At 35.2% G+C, this 19,571-nt stretch overlaps 1 protein-coding gene across 5 annotated transcripts in view; it reads left to right on the top strand.

Annotated features, from left to right (window-relative positions):
* GRIA4 (glutamate ionotropic receptor AMPA type subunit 4) overlaps nt 1-19,571 on the top strand; it is a 372,806-nt gene that overhangs the window by 318,734 nt on the left and 34,501 nt on the right. For all 5 annotated transcript variants that reach the window (XM_015115585.3, XM_015115581.3, XM_077964932.1 and 2 more), the window contains one exon: nt 4,595-4,842. In XM_015115585.3, the coding sequence (XP_014971071.1) occupies nt 4,595-4,842 (248 nt within the window). The remainder of the gene's footprint in view (nt 1-4,594; nt 4,843-19,571) is intronic.

Below are 19,571 nucleotides of genomic sequence, written 5' to 3' on the forward strand. Positions count from 1 at the left end.
GATAAAAATTTCATTCATTTCTTACCCTGTTTGCCTCCCTCCTCTCCCATACATGTTGACCTGGTTTAAATAAACCATTTGTCTGATGGGCTGAGGAAACCAGAACGTGAAGTGTATTTTTGTACCTGTCAAAATCATTTTCTCATAGGAACACATTAATGGTACATCTATCAGCTCCACTAGGCTGCCTCAGGCAATGACCTATACTCAGTGCTTCAGAAAAATGTAGCAGTTATAATCAACTGAAAAAAGAATTAAGCCACAGGGGAAAACTACATCTGAATTCAACTGTTGCCTTGGTTTTGCCCCATTATGAGACTTTATATGCTTCATGTTTTGTGTGCCATGGTAAGCCTAAACATAGAGGCATTTAAAGAGTCTGTACTTGTCACTTAATGCCAGCCTTGCTGTTTTGGTACTTTCACATTACTACACACCTGACTTAAACACAGTGATTTTCATTTCAATGCAGTTTTATCCTGTGCCTGTCTCAGTCATCAGTGAAATCGTGAATGCATAAATGATGTGCATTACTATCTCAGGGTTTATAATATTACCAAATAATGCATTGATGAGCTCTCACTAGAACATCAGTCTTGCCAAGTAAGCTACTAGAAGGGGGAAAAAATTCACCAGATAGATAGCAATGTAAACATTAACTATAATACATGACATTTGTACATAGTTTCTATTAGAAGCAGAAATGGTGGGATACTTAATTTAGGGACAATTAAAAGGATAGCACATTTTTTAAATTACAAGAATTGTTTTAAGCAATAAAGCAGTGCTTTAGATCAGATAGTTCCCCATGCTTTGAGTTTCACAATAAAGATGAAATAAATCGATCTGATATTAATTTTCTAATTTCAAAAATAATGACTTCTATCTTTTCATTTCCCACACCCCAGTCTTTAAACATACACTACAGTTGAAGCTTTTAGGGACTTAAATGTTCCTTTCTCATTGTACCTGATACAATGACACTTGATACAGAGACCTACTGAGCTTGCTGGATCTGCAGAAATTTTCTTCATTTTAGCCTGTCTCATCAAATTTATAAATATTTGCTTGCCCTCCCTCCTTAGCAATCACTCTCTTGCAGTCACAGATAAGGCACAGGGATATTACTTCCAGTCCTACGCCTCTCGATTCCCCCTCGTCCCTTTGTCCTATGTATATGATCTTATCAGAATCAGATTTTCTAAACATAAGCGTGGTGACAAACCAGGCTAATTTCTTTTTTCAAAAACTTGCTTTTATCTTTCCATTTTATCTATATTTTTTCATTTTTATTGTACCTACACCCTCTTATATTTAGCATAGCTACTCTGTGGATTACTCTTTCTTCCAGATTTTAAAGAGATTAGTTCAACTTATTTTGCACTTAAGGCATACATAATTCAATGTATTCAAACAAATGCAGCAGTAATTTTCCACATATTAATATATAGAAATGGACTATTAAAAATATCAATGACCAAAAGGTACTATATTCTTTTTAAAAAGATTTATTTGCTTTAATACTATGCTGCATTCTATAGTCAAGTGATCTCTACAAATACCAAATCCTAAAAATACACGTTTTTCATTTTGCTATGTTAGTTTTGTTTAACTGTCCTATTCTTTTAATAAGCTACTTATTTGTAACTGGAAAATTGCCAAGTAATTAGCATGTTTTTCATATTCTTAATTCCATAAAATAGTTCAATTAAAGCAATATTCACACTGATTTTATTTCTTCTGTTTTCAATGTAGTGTACATAGTAAAGTATACAATGTATGTGAAGCTCTATACCTTTTTGGGTGAAACTCTCAAGTCAAGATTTAAATATATTTAAAAAGTAGTTATGTGTTTAAAGGAAGTTTACCAGAAGTTCTCTAAAAATTAAAATTATCAATATAGATATTGAGGGACAATCTGTATCAAGTGATTCAGAGAGGTAATATTTTTCAGAACTTGTAAAATGAAAGAGTTTGTTCTCTGGAACAGAACTCTATTTTTAGAGATGGGATGAATGAAGCATGGCAACATGGCACTCCTAGTGGATTCTATACTTGAGGGTTTGGAATCCAAGTACTCATCTGTCCTGGAAGGACATAGAATCATTGCAGTTTTCTAATATGAGGATTCTGTTGCCAGAAGTAATTTGTCATTGCCTAAATACACACACACACACACACACACACACACACACACACCCCAATCTTTATATCATGAGATATTTTTTCAAGTGTTAATAGCATAAAAACATTACAAAAAATACTAAAAGATGTCAATTTCCCACCTTGATATTTATCAACATTTGGATATAAGTTACCGGCTAGGTGCGATGGCTCATGCCTGTAATCCTAGCACTTTGGGAGGCCAAGGCGGTGGATTACCTGAGCTCAGGAGTTCGAGACCAGCCTAGTCAACATGGTGAAACCCTGTCTCTACTAAAAAATACAAAAATTAGCTGAGTGTGGTGGTGGGTGCCTGTAATCACAGGTACTTGGGAGACTGAGACAGGAGAATTTCTTGAACCTGGGAGGCAGAGGTTGCAGTGAGCCAAGATCACGCCACTGCACTCCAGCCTGGATGACAGAGCGAAACTCCATCTGTCCCCTCAAAAAAAAATGAATATAGTTACCATAAAATATCTTTTTCTTTGGTGTTCAAGTATACAAATCAGTGATTGTGTGGTTTATTAGTTAGGTTTATTGATTACTTATTTCTGAACTTATGAAATCAAAAATTTGAATCACACTTTTATTCATTTCTTTCTTTGTCTGCCTGAATAATTTGTCTTTGCCCAGGTATTGAAGTTATATGTTGATTAGTAAAGAACTGCCTCTTGTTGAATTCTACATTTTGGTAAACGAAGCTCAATGTAAATAAATGTACACACTACTCAGCATTGAGCCTCACACAAAGACATAAGTGTGAATAAGGTCTTCATTTTTTCTTTTTTTTGGATTCAGATACAAAATTGCAGCCCCTTGTTATTGAAAACAAATGCAGTTGCACCAGACAAGATTCAGGCTTTTTTTTTTTTTTTTTTTTTTTTTTTTTCCAGATGGAGGCTCACTGCAACCTCTGCCTCCCAGGTCTGAGCAATTCTCGTGCCGCAGCCCTGTTAGTAGCTGGGACTACAGGCATGTGCTGCCACGCCAAGCTAATTTTTGTATTTTTAGTAGACACAGGGTTTCACCACGTTGGCCAGGCTGGTCTTGAACCCCTGATCTCACATATTGAACTTTATGATCAGGTGATCCACCTGCCTCAAGCTCCCAAAATGCTGGGATTACAGTCTGAACCACGGCACCTGGCCAAGGCTTTTCTATCTTATTAAACATATCTTTTGGAGACATTTGAGTTCACTTAGATATATTCTCACATTAAAAATGTATGTGTGAATGAAAAATTTAATGCAAATGTAGATAACAAGAAAAAGGACTTGGGTAAATTAAGTAGTGAGAGTAACGTATTAATAGATAGAGCTCAAGTAGACAGAAGTAATTTACAAATATAAATAAGTTTCTTGGCTGGAGTCAAGAGGATTAGAATGACCAACTCCATAAAACACAAAATTGGAAAATAGGAATCACTTCTCTTTGAAGTTCAATATATGTTCTATTTGAAAATTTTTTCATAAAAAGTCTAAAAATGTTTCAATCAACCTAGAGTTTGATTCTTGTGTTAGGGATATTTGGTTTATAAGCTATACTAGGTTTTGCCTCTTCCTTTGGTGTTCAATTACTGACTTGATATGGACTGTATTTTTGTATATTTCTTACTAGAATCATGTGCACTAAAATTTGGGGGCATGAAAAAAGAAAAAATAAAATAACAGTCAGACATGGTGGCTCACACCTGTAATCTCAGCACTTTAGTAGACTGAGGCAGTAGGAGTGCTTGAGGTCAAGAGTTTGAGACCAGCCTGGGCAACATAACGAGACCTCATCTTAAAAAAATTTTTTTTAATCATCTGGACATAGTGGCATGCACCTGTAGTCCCAGCTACTCAGGAGGCTGAGGCAGGAGGATCTCTTGAGCCCAAGAGTTGTAGGTTACAGTGAGCTATGATCATGTCACTGCACTCCAGTCTGGACAACACAGCAAGACCCTGTCTCTAAAAAAAACTTAAAAAAAAAAAAAAAACAACAACCCTCCTTGTTTGTTATAACTAAAATACAGTATTAAAAGGAATTTTACAAACTTGAAGTAAAATCTTAGCTTTTTTAAAGTTTACCACGAATGTGATATAAAACATGATTTTAAACGATGAAGTCTCTTCATTGCAGTCTACATTGAAAAACACAGTAATAGATCACTATTTAAGCAGTTGAGTGCGGTAACTGTTATGGCAAGAGGTTTGGGCTTCTTCAGATATGACTTTTAAATGTCTATCATTTCCGTGATTTCCTTAAACAGTGTTAAAAGGCAGTTTTCCAATTTGAAAAGAGTAATATTACTATTATATTACTCTATGACAAATGGGAGTCAGAGAGCAATGGAAAGATACTAAAACTCTTTATTCTTATCTTGGTTCAGTGAATATTAACATGTTGTTCCCTTCTTTCCTGTATTTAATTTTATTTTAATTTCCTCCAGAGATCAAAAATAGCAGTGTATGAAAAGATGTGGACCTACATGCGATCAGCAGAGCCATCAGTGTTCACTAGGACTACAGCTGAGGGAGTAGCTCGTGTCCGCAAATCCAAGGGCAAATTTGCCTTTCTCCTGGAGTCCACTATGAATGAATACATTGAGCAGCGAAAGCCATGTGACACGATGAAAGTGGGAGGAAATCTGGATTCCAAAGGCTATGGAGTAGCAACGCCCAAGGGTTCCTCATTAAGGTGGGTGGAATAGTATAACAATATAACATGTGTTGTTATAGTATTCCACCTTCCCTGATGTGCCTGAGAGAATTATTTTGTTTTGTGTGTGAACATGGTATGTTTGTTTGTTTTCTTTTTCTCCATTTCATATATTTTGGTCAACAATCAGGTAATTTTTTTTAATTTTGGGATAATTAATCCTCGTTGACATATATCTTTGAAGGCCATATAAAAACCAAACTGGTTGAACACTAGCTGCTTCCAGTGGGCCTAAGGCGTGGGTAGCATATGCTTCTTTACATCTCATCAAATTTTTTTGGCCACCGGTATCTACACTATCATCATGTCAGTGATAATTCTACATTTTATCATTTTTTTTAATTATGCCTGGCCACTAGTCTCTGAATAAGAAGAAATTAACCTCTTTCCAGCAAACCACTTTTTTTTCCATTTCAATATTTTATTTATTACGGCATCTTTCTATTTTAGATTATCTTGAGGTTGTTTTCATGCTAAGTTTGAAATCACATCTATTTATAAAAGCAATCATAGTCAGAGGAAAAAATGAGCTCTGGTTTTATAGTGCTTACTCAAGTCACACTCCTGCCTATTTTAAAGGGAGTGTGGTGTAAGTAAGATCTGTAAAATTAGACCCAATGGCAATCCAAAAATGCTTACAGATAGACCCCTGAAATGAGCAAACCATTACACGTGTGGATTAAGTGAGACTTTCATTCTTATGGAAATATTGGTTAAATCTGCCCTTTTCATCCTTTTGGTCCTGGACATAGAAAATTCACATGTTTATGTCCAGGAGGCAGAATTTCCTCTTTTCCTTAAGCAATAAAGGCTGCTGTTGAATTGATGGGGCTGGATCCCATCAAAAGCGATGATCGACAAATTACTCTGGTCTCAGTGCTGCTTAGGAGAAATGTACACAAAGCACAGATTCAAGAGGAAATCAGGATCTTTGCCAAAGGACTTAACCAAGAACCTGATCTTAAAAAGTGATGCCTCTGGTAAGCCATTGAAAAGTGAAGGTAATGAGACCTGTACTATTGCCAAGTACAAATGAAAGTAATATAAATATTATAATTGTTTTCATTGGTTTCAAAAGGGTAACTGCAATGTGCTTTGATATGTGTGTTGGGTTGGGAAGGGTTGAGAGAGATATAAGAAACAAACATCAGTAATGGAAAAGGTTGTGTTAAAGCAATATATTGTGTTTGCAAGCAACACTGTAATAATTAGTGAGGGGTTTTATGGTACGTTACAAAAGTGCAATCCTAAAAGAGATAAAACAAAACTAGCCAGTAAAGACAAATATGGTTATGGACTGTGGAAATTTTCAAGTCAGGCTTCATGTATGGAACATACATTCCGTATGAAACTGAAGAAATGTGCAGGGAGAAAGCCAAACAAATAAATTATCCGTAATATATTCTACCCAAAAACAATTTCAACCATTCAGAAACTTAAACTGGCATCAGGTTGTTTCATCTTTGAGGGTTTATTTTGTATGATGCAATATGAAGAATATGTAATTTCAATGAGGCCAAGTAGTAACGAAATCTCTGTTGAAGGCATGGTTTTGAGAGCACCTTAGCGTAAATACTTTTTTAAAAATAGGAGGGGAGAATGCAATGGTGGTTGATATGTAGATCAGTGTTCAGACTATTGATTACATTCACTGGATGTCTCTCTTGCACTTAATTAATTCTCTGTGGATATAGCTGCCTTGTCCTCTGTCTTGTGTCTACTGATAAAGTCAAGCTTCAGGGACTGAATTTGGCCTTCAGTGACGGGTTCGCCTGACTCCCATTAATGGCAAGAGAGTTCCCTCTTAAATGTGCCACTTTGTCAAATCCACACTACAGGGATTGTTTGGGGGAAAGCTGAAGGGCTTCATCTGTCCAGAACTGTATAATAATCACCCATTGGCTTCCCCCTCTTTTCCTGTCCTTCCCTGGACCTTGTTAATGAGGCAATTGTTAAATTAAGCTTCCTGGATGGAGAGTTTGTTTATGCACTTTGTTTTATATATGCCACAATTTCCTGAGCAAGCTGGCTCCTGCATGCCAAAACCACAGTCATTTTGTCCTGCCTTTGAGAACACTGGAAGGGCACTGAAGGCTGACCAGCATGCACCTCACCCCACCTCCTCTCTGTCTCATCCTCAGCCATCTAAGCGGGAGACTCATCAGGCTTAAATTCTCATTCTTATCCGACTAGGATTCTTCTGTTTCAAATGAGACAAACTAATGCAGAGATGGACTAATAGTCATCTTCTGTATAAATGATTTAGTTTGCAGAAGCAAATTCAAAATAATTGTATTCATCAGAGCAAGGTCAAGAGGACATACCTGTATCAAATTCTTTGAAACCTTTCTGTCTTTTTCAGTTCCGTAGAGACTTAAGTCTGTTTTCCTATACAATCTATCTTTTTAAAATCAGGTCTTTAGGTTAATAGTTCTGGATGTAGTGAGACTTTTGTATTGCATTGTCATTAACAATGGCTTTCTCACAAACTCTGCTATTCAGATTCATTAGGCAACATGAGACTTTAAGCAAAATAAAACAGTAATCTGTCCTATTTACATTTAAACAGAGAATGCAGATAAATGACTAGTTATGTTCCATTGGTCTAGGGAGTTTTAAATTTCCAGGTCTTGCTGTTTGTTTAAAGTGCTTCAGAAAAAACGTCACAGAAAAGAGGAGAGAGTTTGATATATAATCAGAATTGAAAATTGGGACTTGGGTCTTTAATGCAGACTTTAAAACAAATGCAATAAGGATCATCGCAAAGAGTAGATCTGTAACTGGACTGAAAAATATCACAGCACTGATGACTAGCACCTGTCTTTACAGTAGAGAATGATTTACAGAGCTCTTTACTGTTCCAAGACTTTATTTCAGACTAGTGCTTGCTGGACATAAAGCAATTAAATTTAAAATCATTGATCTATCACTTACTAATAACAATGGCCAGAAATTGTTGGTTTATTGTATTTTGATATAGATTCTCCAATTCTCAAGTGACAGAACAATACCAGGTATACTGATCTGGAATCTTTTTTTTACATGCACAGTACAATTTATACTTCTATCAGTGCCATGGTTTTCTTTCTCCTCCCTTTCCCAGTCCCCTTGGCAATCCAAAACAATTGTGAAAATCTTTCTCTGGTTGAGAAATGTCCAAAAGTTGTTTTAAAATATACACTTTCGATGGCATTGCAACGGAATGTAAAGTGTAGAAGAAAGAGGAAGTACATTTATTTTGACTTTACTCTCTATACTATCAACACTATCAATTTTAATATACAAATTGATTATAGTATAGACATCTACTATACTATAGTATTTATGGTACAATAAAGTTGCCTACGTTACTGTCAAAATACTATCAACTTTGCCACGGTATCCATACTACACTGGTTACTAGACTATTGATTTTACTTTGTAATAAATAAACCTGCTAAAGGTTCTTTCGAGTGAATCATCATTCGGTTGATATGGATTTACTATTAAGTAGCTGTTAGATAAGAATATCCCTTTTAAAGATATTCATAGTGTCTAGTGTCTGTAAATACCTCCAGACAACAAAGCGGTGGGTCATATCTGAACACTTCCTCTGGACCTTAGAACGATTTGTATACTTGCCAAGTCAAAAACTCTAGTCACCTATACTTCTATTATTTAACAGTGGTCATTCCCATTCAGACTTTGCCTCCTCTAAAGATGTTTGTGGAACTGTGTCTAAAGTAAAACAAATGTTCTGTCACTGAAAAAAAAAAAAAAAAAGCATGCTTTAAAGGAAAGCAGTTCCAATAGAACTTGTATGGGGGGGGGGGGTGAGACCTGGAAAAAATGAGGCCCAGTTGTACTTGGCAATGACAAGTTGCAGGAACCCATGGCAACCGGAACCGATCCATTGAAACCAAGCACACCACACTTAGGTTACAACAGGAAACTCAGAGCCCCACAGCAATAGCACAGCAGGGGGAGGAAGTACTCAGCATGAGAATTAGAATACCACATCTCTCATTGGACTTTTCCTTTCAGCATTGAACAAAACTACTGGCCTCATAAGACACTTGGCCTTAGCCTAGATCTACAATGGAGTGAGTAGAGTTCTATGTAGGTCAAATTATGTTTCTTCCACTTTGGAGAATTTCCTAAGGCAGGTGTATTAAACTTAGTATGAAAATTCATGTCTGAAAAATGTATTATCCTAAGGAGCTACTTTCACATATAAAATTTGTGGGATATATACTTTAGTTCAGGAGTACTTAGAAGGTTTATGAAGTACTTAAAAGGTTTAGGAAAAAGGAGTTTGCTGGATATTTTATGTGAGCATATTATTTTAGTCTTTTTTTGGTATTAGAAACAAGTCAACTGATAGTATTGGAGTAGATACTAGAAAAACTTAAGCGTACAGAAGTCTAAAGCTGAGTACTGAGTACATTTGGGCTCAAATGAGGAAACTTTTAACATGCTTTGTGGAAATGAGTTGCAGTGGGTTGGTACATAAACACATTTTTTTTATTTTAACTATTATGAAAAGAGTGATATATTTGCTTATGAATACCCTTCATTTTTAGTGCCATATTTAAAGATGCTATAGCTAACTTATTTTTCTAATCCTATTATATTTTGAGATACAGTCTGTTGGGCTAAGGAGTAGACAAACACACACAACAAAAATCATTTGCATCTCTCAACATATACACACACACAAACACACATAAATCTTTTCTGAGATATGCTTAAAAGAGCTACCTAGTTTGCTATTAAATATACTGCTATTGTGTGTACCAAGTATTTTGCATTTACAAACTAAGACATCACATGGTGAAGGTATCAATGCTACTTGTGTCCCAGGGAAAAATAATTGCTCAGTAGAATCCATATACTTCATTCCTCTCTTTCCAGATGTACACTACACTAGGAAGGATGAAACTTACCAGGGCCATTTTAAATTCTAAATTTTTCATTTAAATCCTTCCTATTTAATTAAAAGATAACTAAAATTACAACTCCTCATGAAGAAGGAAACAAAGGTTGCCTTTTTTCTAAATTTCTTTAAGACTCACAAGGCATTATACATGTTTGTGATTCTTCCCATTAGTTTTTAAAAAATGCTAAAATGATTTGCCCTCAATCTTTTGACAGTTCATTCAACAAATGACTCCTGAGTGGGGTCCAACTGATCATTTATCAGGTATGTTTTAAGTTGTTCATTCTTGAGGTACTTTATAGCAGCCTGAGTAGGTAACACCAAATTGAAAAGTTTCTATATTCAAGGGTTAGCCTTTTGCTCTCCTTACCACTACACTTAGAAGTTGTATTTTAGTAACTTTCCTGAGAAAATGAGTAATTTATGGCCATTTTAGTTTCTACCATTTCAAAAGGGATCAAATTTGACAAGATGAAACTGCTACCAAAATGTTTGGCAGCTTATGAAGTTTGATGAGAAAGCGAAGCTAGCTCTCAATTCCGACAATTCTAACAAAAGCCAGAATTGCAATCTGTTGTTCTTGAGCCCCACACAATTGTCTCACAGACAAAGCCTATGAATATAAAGATGATAGCATATTCAGATCAAAGGTAAAGCATTAATGTATGCATAGGGTTAGCGTGTGAAGCGGAACGCTTGCTCACCCTTAGAAGTAACCAAAGTAGATATGAATGCATGAAGCTTCCATGCTATTCCCTTTCTATTGAATTGGTCTTGATTTCCTCACTCTAAGCATTCTCTGGACCCATATTTAAATTCATCAAGAAAGAGATTTTTTTTGTTTCTGCTGTGCATACAATAGATTCTGACCATGGCAGCAAAGCCACTCTTCAGCCCTGTCTATACTAAATTATTAAAGAAAATATGTCAGATTAATTACTCTCCACTATAGGCTCTCAGGTTATAGGATCATGGCTTCTATAAAGTGGCTTACATTCAGTTCACAAGTGGCTCTCAATTTATCTTCAGAACGACAGCAGAAGTCAAGTGACATATATCTATTGTTGTTGTTGTTCACACATCATTTGTGTTGGGTTCTATTCTCTAGATTGATGTTCCTAAAGGAAAGAGTGCCAGGAAGAAGGCACCGTAGGTGGCCTCAGCACAGGCTGAGCAGAGGGAGGAACCATTACCTTCTTCTGAGAGACCTTAACTCTTACAACTCTGAACAGGCCTAGAAGAGAAGCATTATAATCACACTGCAGTGGATTCCTCCCCTTATGATCCCAGGGCCCTGTTAGCTGAGAGCCTGGTGGTAGAGTATGGAGGGACTGAAGAATAGAGGAAGGGGCCAGGTACAGTGGCTCACCCTTGTAATCCCAGCACTTCGGGAGGGCGAGGAGGGTGGATCAGTTAAGGTCAGGAGTTCAAGACCAGCTTGGGCAACATGGTGAAACCCTGACTCTACAAAAAATATAAAAATTAACCAGGCGTGGTGGCACACCTGTAGTCCCAGCTACTCAGGAGGCTGAGGCAGGAGAATCACTTGAATCCAGGAGGTGGAGGTTGCAGTGAGCCGAGATCGCGCCACTACACTCCAGCTTGGGCAACACAAGATCACGCCACTGTACTCCAGCCTGAGCAACAGAGCAAGACCCCATCTCAAAAAAATAAAAATAAAAAATAGAGGGAGGAAGTAGCTCTTTATATTTGCAATAGGTAGACATGTGGAGAATATTTTAGACAAACACATGCAGGCATACAACACAGAGCTTTAGAGAGAGTTATGGTAATCAGGTTTACCATAAAAATCCAAAATGCTTATAATACAATACTAAAAATAGCTCACTTGATTGTGGATATATAATCTACCTTTCAGTGAAGAATTCTATATGATGCTGCTTTAATGCAGTTTTATGCTAATGATAAACATTTACTTAGTACATCATAAGTAAATAATGGTTTTCTACAAAACTGAAAATGTACTTCTTTGTTTCAGCACAGCATATGGGAAAGCACTCATCCACAACTTTAGGTGTCATTAGCTTCCTTTTGTCTCTAAAGATAGCATCAATCACAATGGGGCTAGTTTACAATTCTCATTTAATTAAAAAAAAAAAGATAAAATAGTTTGTCAGTCATTTAGAATGAGCTGGAGAATAGCAATGACTCTGGTTTAGAATTATATTCCATTTTAATTTCACTAAAAATTAAAAAACTGTAGCTCATTTATTTTAATGTTTGTTCCTCTCCAAAATAATCAATCATTTAACTCTGTTTCTAAATGAAATAACATACATCTGAGATATTTGACACAAATATACAGTATCATACACCACCTGACAATATCTGAATTGAAAATTGCCATTCAGCTCTTCAAAAAATCTAACCCTAGTCCTGAGCCTTCTCAGAAACAGGCATTATGTTGGTTATGAGAAGATTTTGTAAATAATTTTTATATTAACAGAAGTTAGAAATATTGTGAAAATATTGTTTATCTTCCCTAGCATCAAAAAAGTCTTTTTTTATGATTGAATGTGGTTTCTTTTAAATGGACAAATTTCATACTTTATGAAAATCTAAAAATATTTGTTAACGGATGTCCACAGAATGAAATATACTTTGAAAAAGTTTGCGAAGCCATTTTAATACATACCTTTAACATCACACAATTCAAAAATAAAGAAAATTTAAAGGCACAACAACATCCCTAGTATCTAACTCCACCTTTCAACGTACACAATACTGAAGTGTTAGAGAAAACTATCATTTTAAATACCATCAACCACACAAAGTCTTATTATATCCTGTTGAAGTAAACTAGATTTTACTGAGCTTTCTTTATTTTTTTTTTAAATTCTGGGGTACTCAATGAAGAAGTTGACCCACAGATAAGTTTTTACAGAAATATTAAACATTCAATCAGTTTTCTTTAAGTGCTAAATATTTGGGAGTCAGCCAGAATAAGAATTCAATTGCAGTCAATCAAACAAATGTGACACAAACAGCTTCCCACTTTCAAAGGCAATATGAGAGTATATAGTCCACTCTCTATTGTTGCTTCCCTACACAGAGGCCTATATAAAAACTGGCAAGAGCTACCAACAGGGCCTCTGCTATTGTAGAAGAGTGATTGTTTTGTATTTGGTCCTGATAGATATGCGGCTTCTGAATATTTCTTTTTGAAATAGTAACAGGCCAAAATCCTATTAGTAACTAAGAAAAGACATCATCAGTCCTAGTCCCTAAATTCTCATCTTTTCAGACATTTGCAACTAGAACCACACACACAAAAAAAAATCATAAAAGCATTATCAGCAAGTATAGCTATTTTGCATTGCTAGTGCCTTTAGCATAAAAAGTAAATTTTTTTCTGAAAAAGTATGAATAAAAATTTAAAATGAAACCATGTAGCGAGAGTCCTAAGACAGTCCCCTAACCTTTGGCTTATATTTGAAGCTAGTCAGAGGTAAATAGAATTGAATAGGACCCAGGAAAAGTTGACTTCAGATTGTCTCCCAGAGGAAAAAGGGCATAGGACTAAAAAAAAAAAAAAGAGTTGCTTTCTACTAAGTGATACAGTAATAATATTATATAAGCCATAGAATTAGTTAAATATGTCATTTAATTTTCTTTCCAAATTGTCCACTTTTAAAAGATTATGCTTAAATTTAGCTCATATAAACACCAAAAATTACAAAGCAGCATATTTAAGTGAAACAATAATAGTACAGTTCAGCATTATACTTTTTGAACCACTTCCACATACATATATATTTTCACTTGCTGTGTTAAACCCTCTTATGATGTTGTTTTATTACAGAGGAAGGCACTGTATAATAGACTTACGTGACTTGCCCACAGTCCTACAGCTGAGACTAGAAATGAGATCTTCTGACAATCTCCAGTGCTCTTAGGGGAGAAGAACAAAAAAAGTACATTTTAGTACAAACATAGATTCACTCTGAAAACTTACTAAACAGTTTTTGTGACACTTTCATTCTGCAGTTTTAGCAACACATAAATTCAAGGCATAGTGAAAATATGCACATAGAGTTCAACGTCCATAAATTTTAGCTTATTTTAAAAACCAGATAAACTCTTGTTGAGTTGAAAAAATTATGTACCTTTCAGGTCAACATAAAAATTTTACAATTAAAACTGCTTCCCAAAAATGCAGGGAAATTGGCTTATGATCCCTGACATCCGACTTGTTCAAGTAAAAGTAGAAGAGATTTTCACATCTCTTGGACAGGAAACAATGATGTGACATCTCTATTTCCTTCCCACTTTGAGAGTCTGAAATTCTGCATATTACCCTAGGTCCTCTTAAGGAAAACAACAAAATTCTCATACCTCTTTGAAGTTGTGGACACTTAATAAGACTGAGAAAAAATTCATTCTCAGAACTTCTATAAAAGCTCAGCTGTTTTGGAATTTAAGTAAGTCACTTGTTTAGTAAATAGCTGCTTTTATTGCAGCCTGTCTTCGTTATGAAATGGAAAACTACCTAAGGAAAGCACTCCTCTGTAAGAACCAACATAGCTAGAAATAAATGCAGGTCTTTTATGCCTGTTAAAACAGACATTCAAAATTGTTTGCTGACATCAAATGTTTGGCACGGTACAAATCTGACAAAATTCATTGGATTATACAAAAGGGGGAATAAAACAGCAAAAGTGAAGCACAGGCCTATAAAAGGACTTGTTTTGATTTTTTTTAGAACAAAACTTCTATTTCCATATCTAGATATGATTTTAAAAATTGATCCACATAATGTGGTAGCCTGTGGTGTTTCAATATGAAATACCTGAGAAGGTGATTACTAAGGGCATCACAATAACCCTAACAACTTCAGCACTACCTAATTTCTTTTTCATTTTTCTCCTCATCACAAATAGCAATCAGTTTATGCCCTGAAGCATGAAGACTTCACAGCCACTGTAATTTTACCCAATCCAGGCAGTATACCTATAGTTATTCTTATTCATAGATTCCCAGATCATTTCTAAATATAAAGATATCGTCTTTAAAACTCTGTTACGTAAGTGACTACCATGGATGAAATAGGTGTTTCATACAATACAGTTTACTTTTTCCCCCCATTTTGAGCACAGCTTTACCATCTCTGCAGGTATTTGTTTCACAAAAACAGGAAATTCCTCTCTCTCTCTCTCTCTCTCTCTCTCTCTCTCTCTCTCTCTCTCTCTATATATATATATATATATATAGGAATTTATAGTGTTTCATAGATAAAAGGACTGGTTTGTCAAAATAGCCATTTTTAGAATATTTATTAAAAACAATGAATGAAGTTAGATTACCAAGGAAGAACACAAAGGAACCCACATATATTATAGTTGGAGGAATTACATCATGCCATATTTATATCATGAAACTTTAAGATGATTAAAGTTCACAGGATAAATCTAACACTAAATAAATGGTAATAGTAGTAGATGGAAACAAGATATCATTGTACAACATAGAATCTGCCATAAAGTGTTTTTTCCCTGCACATTTTCATAATGGCTGTTAGAGTAATGATTACAACATCCCTCATTTTTATGTCTCTGGAATATACTTTGACAAACTGAGGTTTCAAAGTACATCCATTATCTCACCTGATGTCATTTTACTTGATGAAGAATTTTAATAAGTTACCCAAAGTTAAATAACAATAGCACATGATCTTGTATGGGTTCAGGCTCATTCTTGGTCTCCACTCTCCTTCATGTCTCACAGAATTCAATCAATTGTCTGGTATTTGTTTTTTATGGGAGCCAATCACCCACCATCTCTGAAATTATGCCAAAGGGTAACTAGGACCTGATTCTAAGCTCTGTTAATTAGACAGCAGCCTCAACAGAGATAAAGTAATTCGAATAAGAAAACACCATATCAGAGACTACATAAATGAAAACAATAAAAAGGAAATAAAAATTTAATAACGACTATGTACCACACCCATGTATACTGGAACTTGATCCCCCTAACTCCTTGTAGTTGTTGCTTTTATCTTCATCTGGACAGATGCTGCTGCTGCAACTGAGGTTAAATAGCTGATGAGTGACAGAAGTAGAACTGGAGCCCATTACTGTCTAGGTCCCAAGCCCATGAGCCTCTCACTATGTTGCCTTGTTTCTCTCCAAAGTCACAGAATCCTACTTAAAGACAAATTAAGAAAAAAAAAAATCCCATCTTTATTCATCCTGCCATTTCCCACTGTGAAAAAATACAAGCACATAGTGTCGGATAATATCCATTTCCCAGATGTTTTTCTAGCTCTCCCATCTAATGACCGTTTAATTCTTTTTTTATTTTCACAATAATTATTGTTCATATCAGATTTAGTATTGCTTCAATCATGGTGCTGCTTGTAGCACTATCATTTTACTCTCAAAAGACAAAAGAAGGTCAGGGAGATGAGCTGAGAACACCCCAGCATACCCCTTCTTCCTAAGGAACTCCAGGTGCTCACCATGATGCACCCTCCATTATTCACTCCAGCTGACAAAAATTACCCAAGCAATGCCCTTCTGTGAACTTCTACTCTAAGCCAATTTCAAGGTATTAGAGCTCTCTGGCAAGACAGACTGAAGGGCAGACAATATTTTTTTCCTCTTACACAGCTAATGTTCGTTCCCCTTTGGCTTAATTCTTAAAATGGGTTTTAAATTCAATTCAGTGAAAGCCCCAGTATATCAGACATTTGATAGTGTCTTGTGAGACCTGAGGAAAGGGTTGACCAGAACTGAACTTGACTTTAATACAAGACCATGTTCTATTTTTGTTTAACTTTGGGTATTTCTCCCCTAGGAGGAGGACAGAGGAGAACTAACCAGCTCCAGGACTAAGGTAAGAGGGGAGTTTTCTTTCAAAAGAATGGCTTCCATCCATTTGAAGGAAACCCCTCCCCCACCTGTTTTTTAATCCCTTTTTCTTTATACATTTATATTTTTTAACCCACCAGCATAAGGAAACCAGCTTGCCACTTGTGCATAATAGTCATTTGAACATTCACTTGCAAATGGTATAGCAGGAAAAAATAGAAACTTTCACAGAAGTCATATCAGTCATATGCTAATGCATTTATGTTTTCTATCATCATTAAATATTAGTACCAGTCTTCCATTAAGGCTTAGATACTTGCATAGGCCTTAGAAAATTTTTATCAGCTGTTAATTTCTCTATTTGGAGAATATACGTAGTTACTATCAGTCAAACCATAGTGGTCACAAAAATATCAAAACTAAAATCCAAAGCATTTTTATACAGAAATATATCATTATTAAGACAAAATTAATAAAATTAATCACTAATATGATTTTAATGATATATATTTGGAAATATGATCAGTCTGGACTTTTGGGTTGAAGCTATACAAACTTAATGAGATTTTTAAGGTGCCATAGGAAAACTGTGGTTAGAAAAATAGGAGGAAAGGGAGGAAATATTTTGTTAAGCAGCCTCTCTCCATGTTTATACACCCTCTTCCCAGGCCTCTTGTATATTTATTTTAATGGTTTTCACTATAACCTCTCACTTTTTGTGTTGCTGTCCATAGAAATCATTAATATTTCCTGACTTCGGTATTCTCTTTCAAATTGGTCTTTCCATAGAGCAAAACCAAGAGGAGAAACAAGTGAGAGAATTTAAAGGGGTGGTGCAGTGGCTCACACCTGTAATCCCAGCACTTTGGGAGGCCAAGGCAGGTGGATTTCTTGAGCCCAGGAGATTGAGACCGGCCTGGGCAACATGGCAAAACCCCGTCTCTACAAAAAAATAGAAAAATATTAGCTGGGCTTTATGGTGCATGCCTGTTGTCCTAGCTACTCAGGAGGGAGGATTGCTTGAGCCTGGGAGGTAGAGGTTTCAGTGAGTCGTGATCATGCCACTGCACTCCAGCCTGGGTGACACAGCCAGTCCCTGTCTCAAAAAAAAAAAAAAAGAAAGAAAGAAATTAAAAAATAAATAAAAACATCTAGAAGTTGAGATAGAAAAAGAAAAATAGACCATATGGATTATGAAAGGTACCAGCTTCTAGATCCTATTCAGCAATAATTATTTGTTATCATTTTCCGCCAAAGAAGCTAGATCTTGTGTGACTCAAGTAGATTTTAGGAAAGTTTTAAGATCAGGTAACAGAGACACTTGGGGCTCAAGAAGAAGAAAATTTTAGGAAAGGAGAAAAAAAAATGTACCAAAAAAATGAGAATTCAGGCAATTTGTTGCAAAAAATAAAGAGTCATCATCTTTCAGTAATACAGGTCTACCATTTTGCTACAAACGTGTTTAGAAGCCTTGCATATCCTTAAAGTTGGATTGTTAGAGCATGTAATGAAAGAAAATCCTTTCCAAAGGATATGTTTTTGTTAGAGGCTATTGTTTTCTGAGCAGGAACAATAGTGGCTATGTGATTAGGAACTTACATGAAAAGATACATTCAAAATAAATTCATTTTAACATCAAAACATAATATCTATTATGTAGATAAGTGTATTCTAATGGTTATCAAATCCAGAAACTTAAGCATTAAACTTTTAGAACATGGCATATTTTGTTGACTGATTGTCTGACAAAACCTAATTTTGATTTTCTCACTCACTGACTTCTTTAATGAAAAGTACAGGATATAGTTGAATCACATTATTTATTCTTAATTTATTCATCCTGAATTTTAAGATGCAGACACACGGACTCTCCACTGAAGCAGTCACACAAAAGAAGGAAATTGTCACAACATTGTCAGTGAACTCTTTATATGTTAGAATTTGATGTTTACATGGACATTTGTTATATCAGGAAGATTTGTTGTACTTTGAATTCTTATAAAATACTTCATAGAAATCTCACTCAGGGAAACAATTGGTGGTAGTTCTACAATGACTTAGCTCTTTTGGATAGCAGAACGTTGAAATGAAAGCACCATTTTTCTGTTTTGTTGCTTAGTAAAGTGAAAAGCATTGATTTATAGTACTTTCACTCAATTTATTAAGTATATTTCAAATAGTTCATGAAAGTGTCCAAACTAATAGCTTAAGATACCCAACTTCTGACAAGTAGCAAATAACTGAACGACCATGTAATATGTGTAATATGTTCTAGTATTCACACCAATAGAAGCAAATGTAGGTGAGACTATTTTAAGAATTTAAACTTTTTGTCACTTTTTGAAATTTGAGTTGTTTAAAAAACGGGCATTAGAATATATTTCTATTTTGAAATATGACTATGAGCCCTCTTGCTTTCAAAATAAGCTGCTTTGTATCTTCACTTAGAATCTCATAAACTTAAAATATTTAAAGACTCATGGATTTAGACTCCTTAAGCTTCAACTATTTTCAGAGAGTAACAGAAAAGCTACGTATTCTCATAGATGTGAGTCCCCATGTATCTGAACTTTGAATAAAAAGCTCAGCTTCCCTTCATTAGCTTGTAATCTCTGTTTCTGTAAGAAGTACTCTTAGTTTGTAATCCCTATTTCTACAAGCAGCACTGTTTTTACTAAAGTTTCTTCTCTAATTTGTGTTGCTTTCCAGCCTAAACAAAATCCAGGCCAAAAGCTCTGATAGGTGAAGCAAGATCAATTAAAACACATTTTAAGTGATAAGAGCAATATCCAAATGCTGGCCTCCTGCTAAGGAACCTGAAATCTTAAATGAAAGAAGAAAGTGGGAACTTTTTATTTTTAAATTTTCACTCTCAAGAATTTAATGGAAAATTTATAGTCTTTGTATGTGAAGTTTAAATAGATTCATTTAGTGAGTTAAATACATATTAAAATATG

Source organism: Macaca mulatta, chromosome 14 (assembly GCF_049350105.2).
Source record: "Macaca mulatta isolate MMU2019108-1 chromosome 14, T2T-MMU8v2.0, whole genome shotgun sequence".
In the NCBI taxonomy this organism is placed as follows: Eukaryota; Metazoa; Chordata; class Mammalia; order Primates; family Cercopithecidae; genus Macaca; species Macaca mulatta.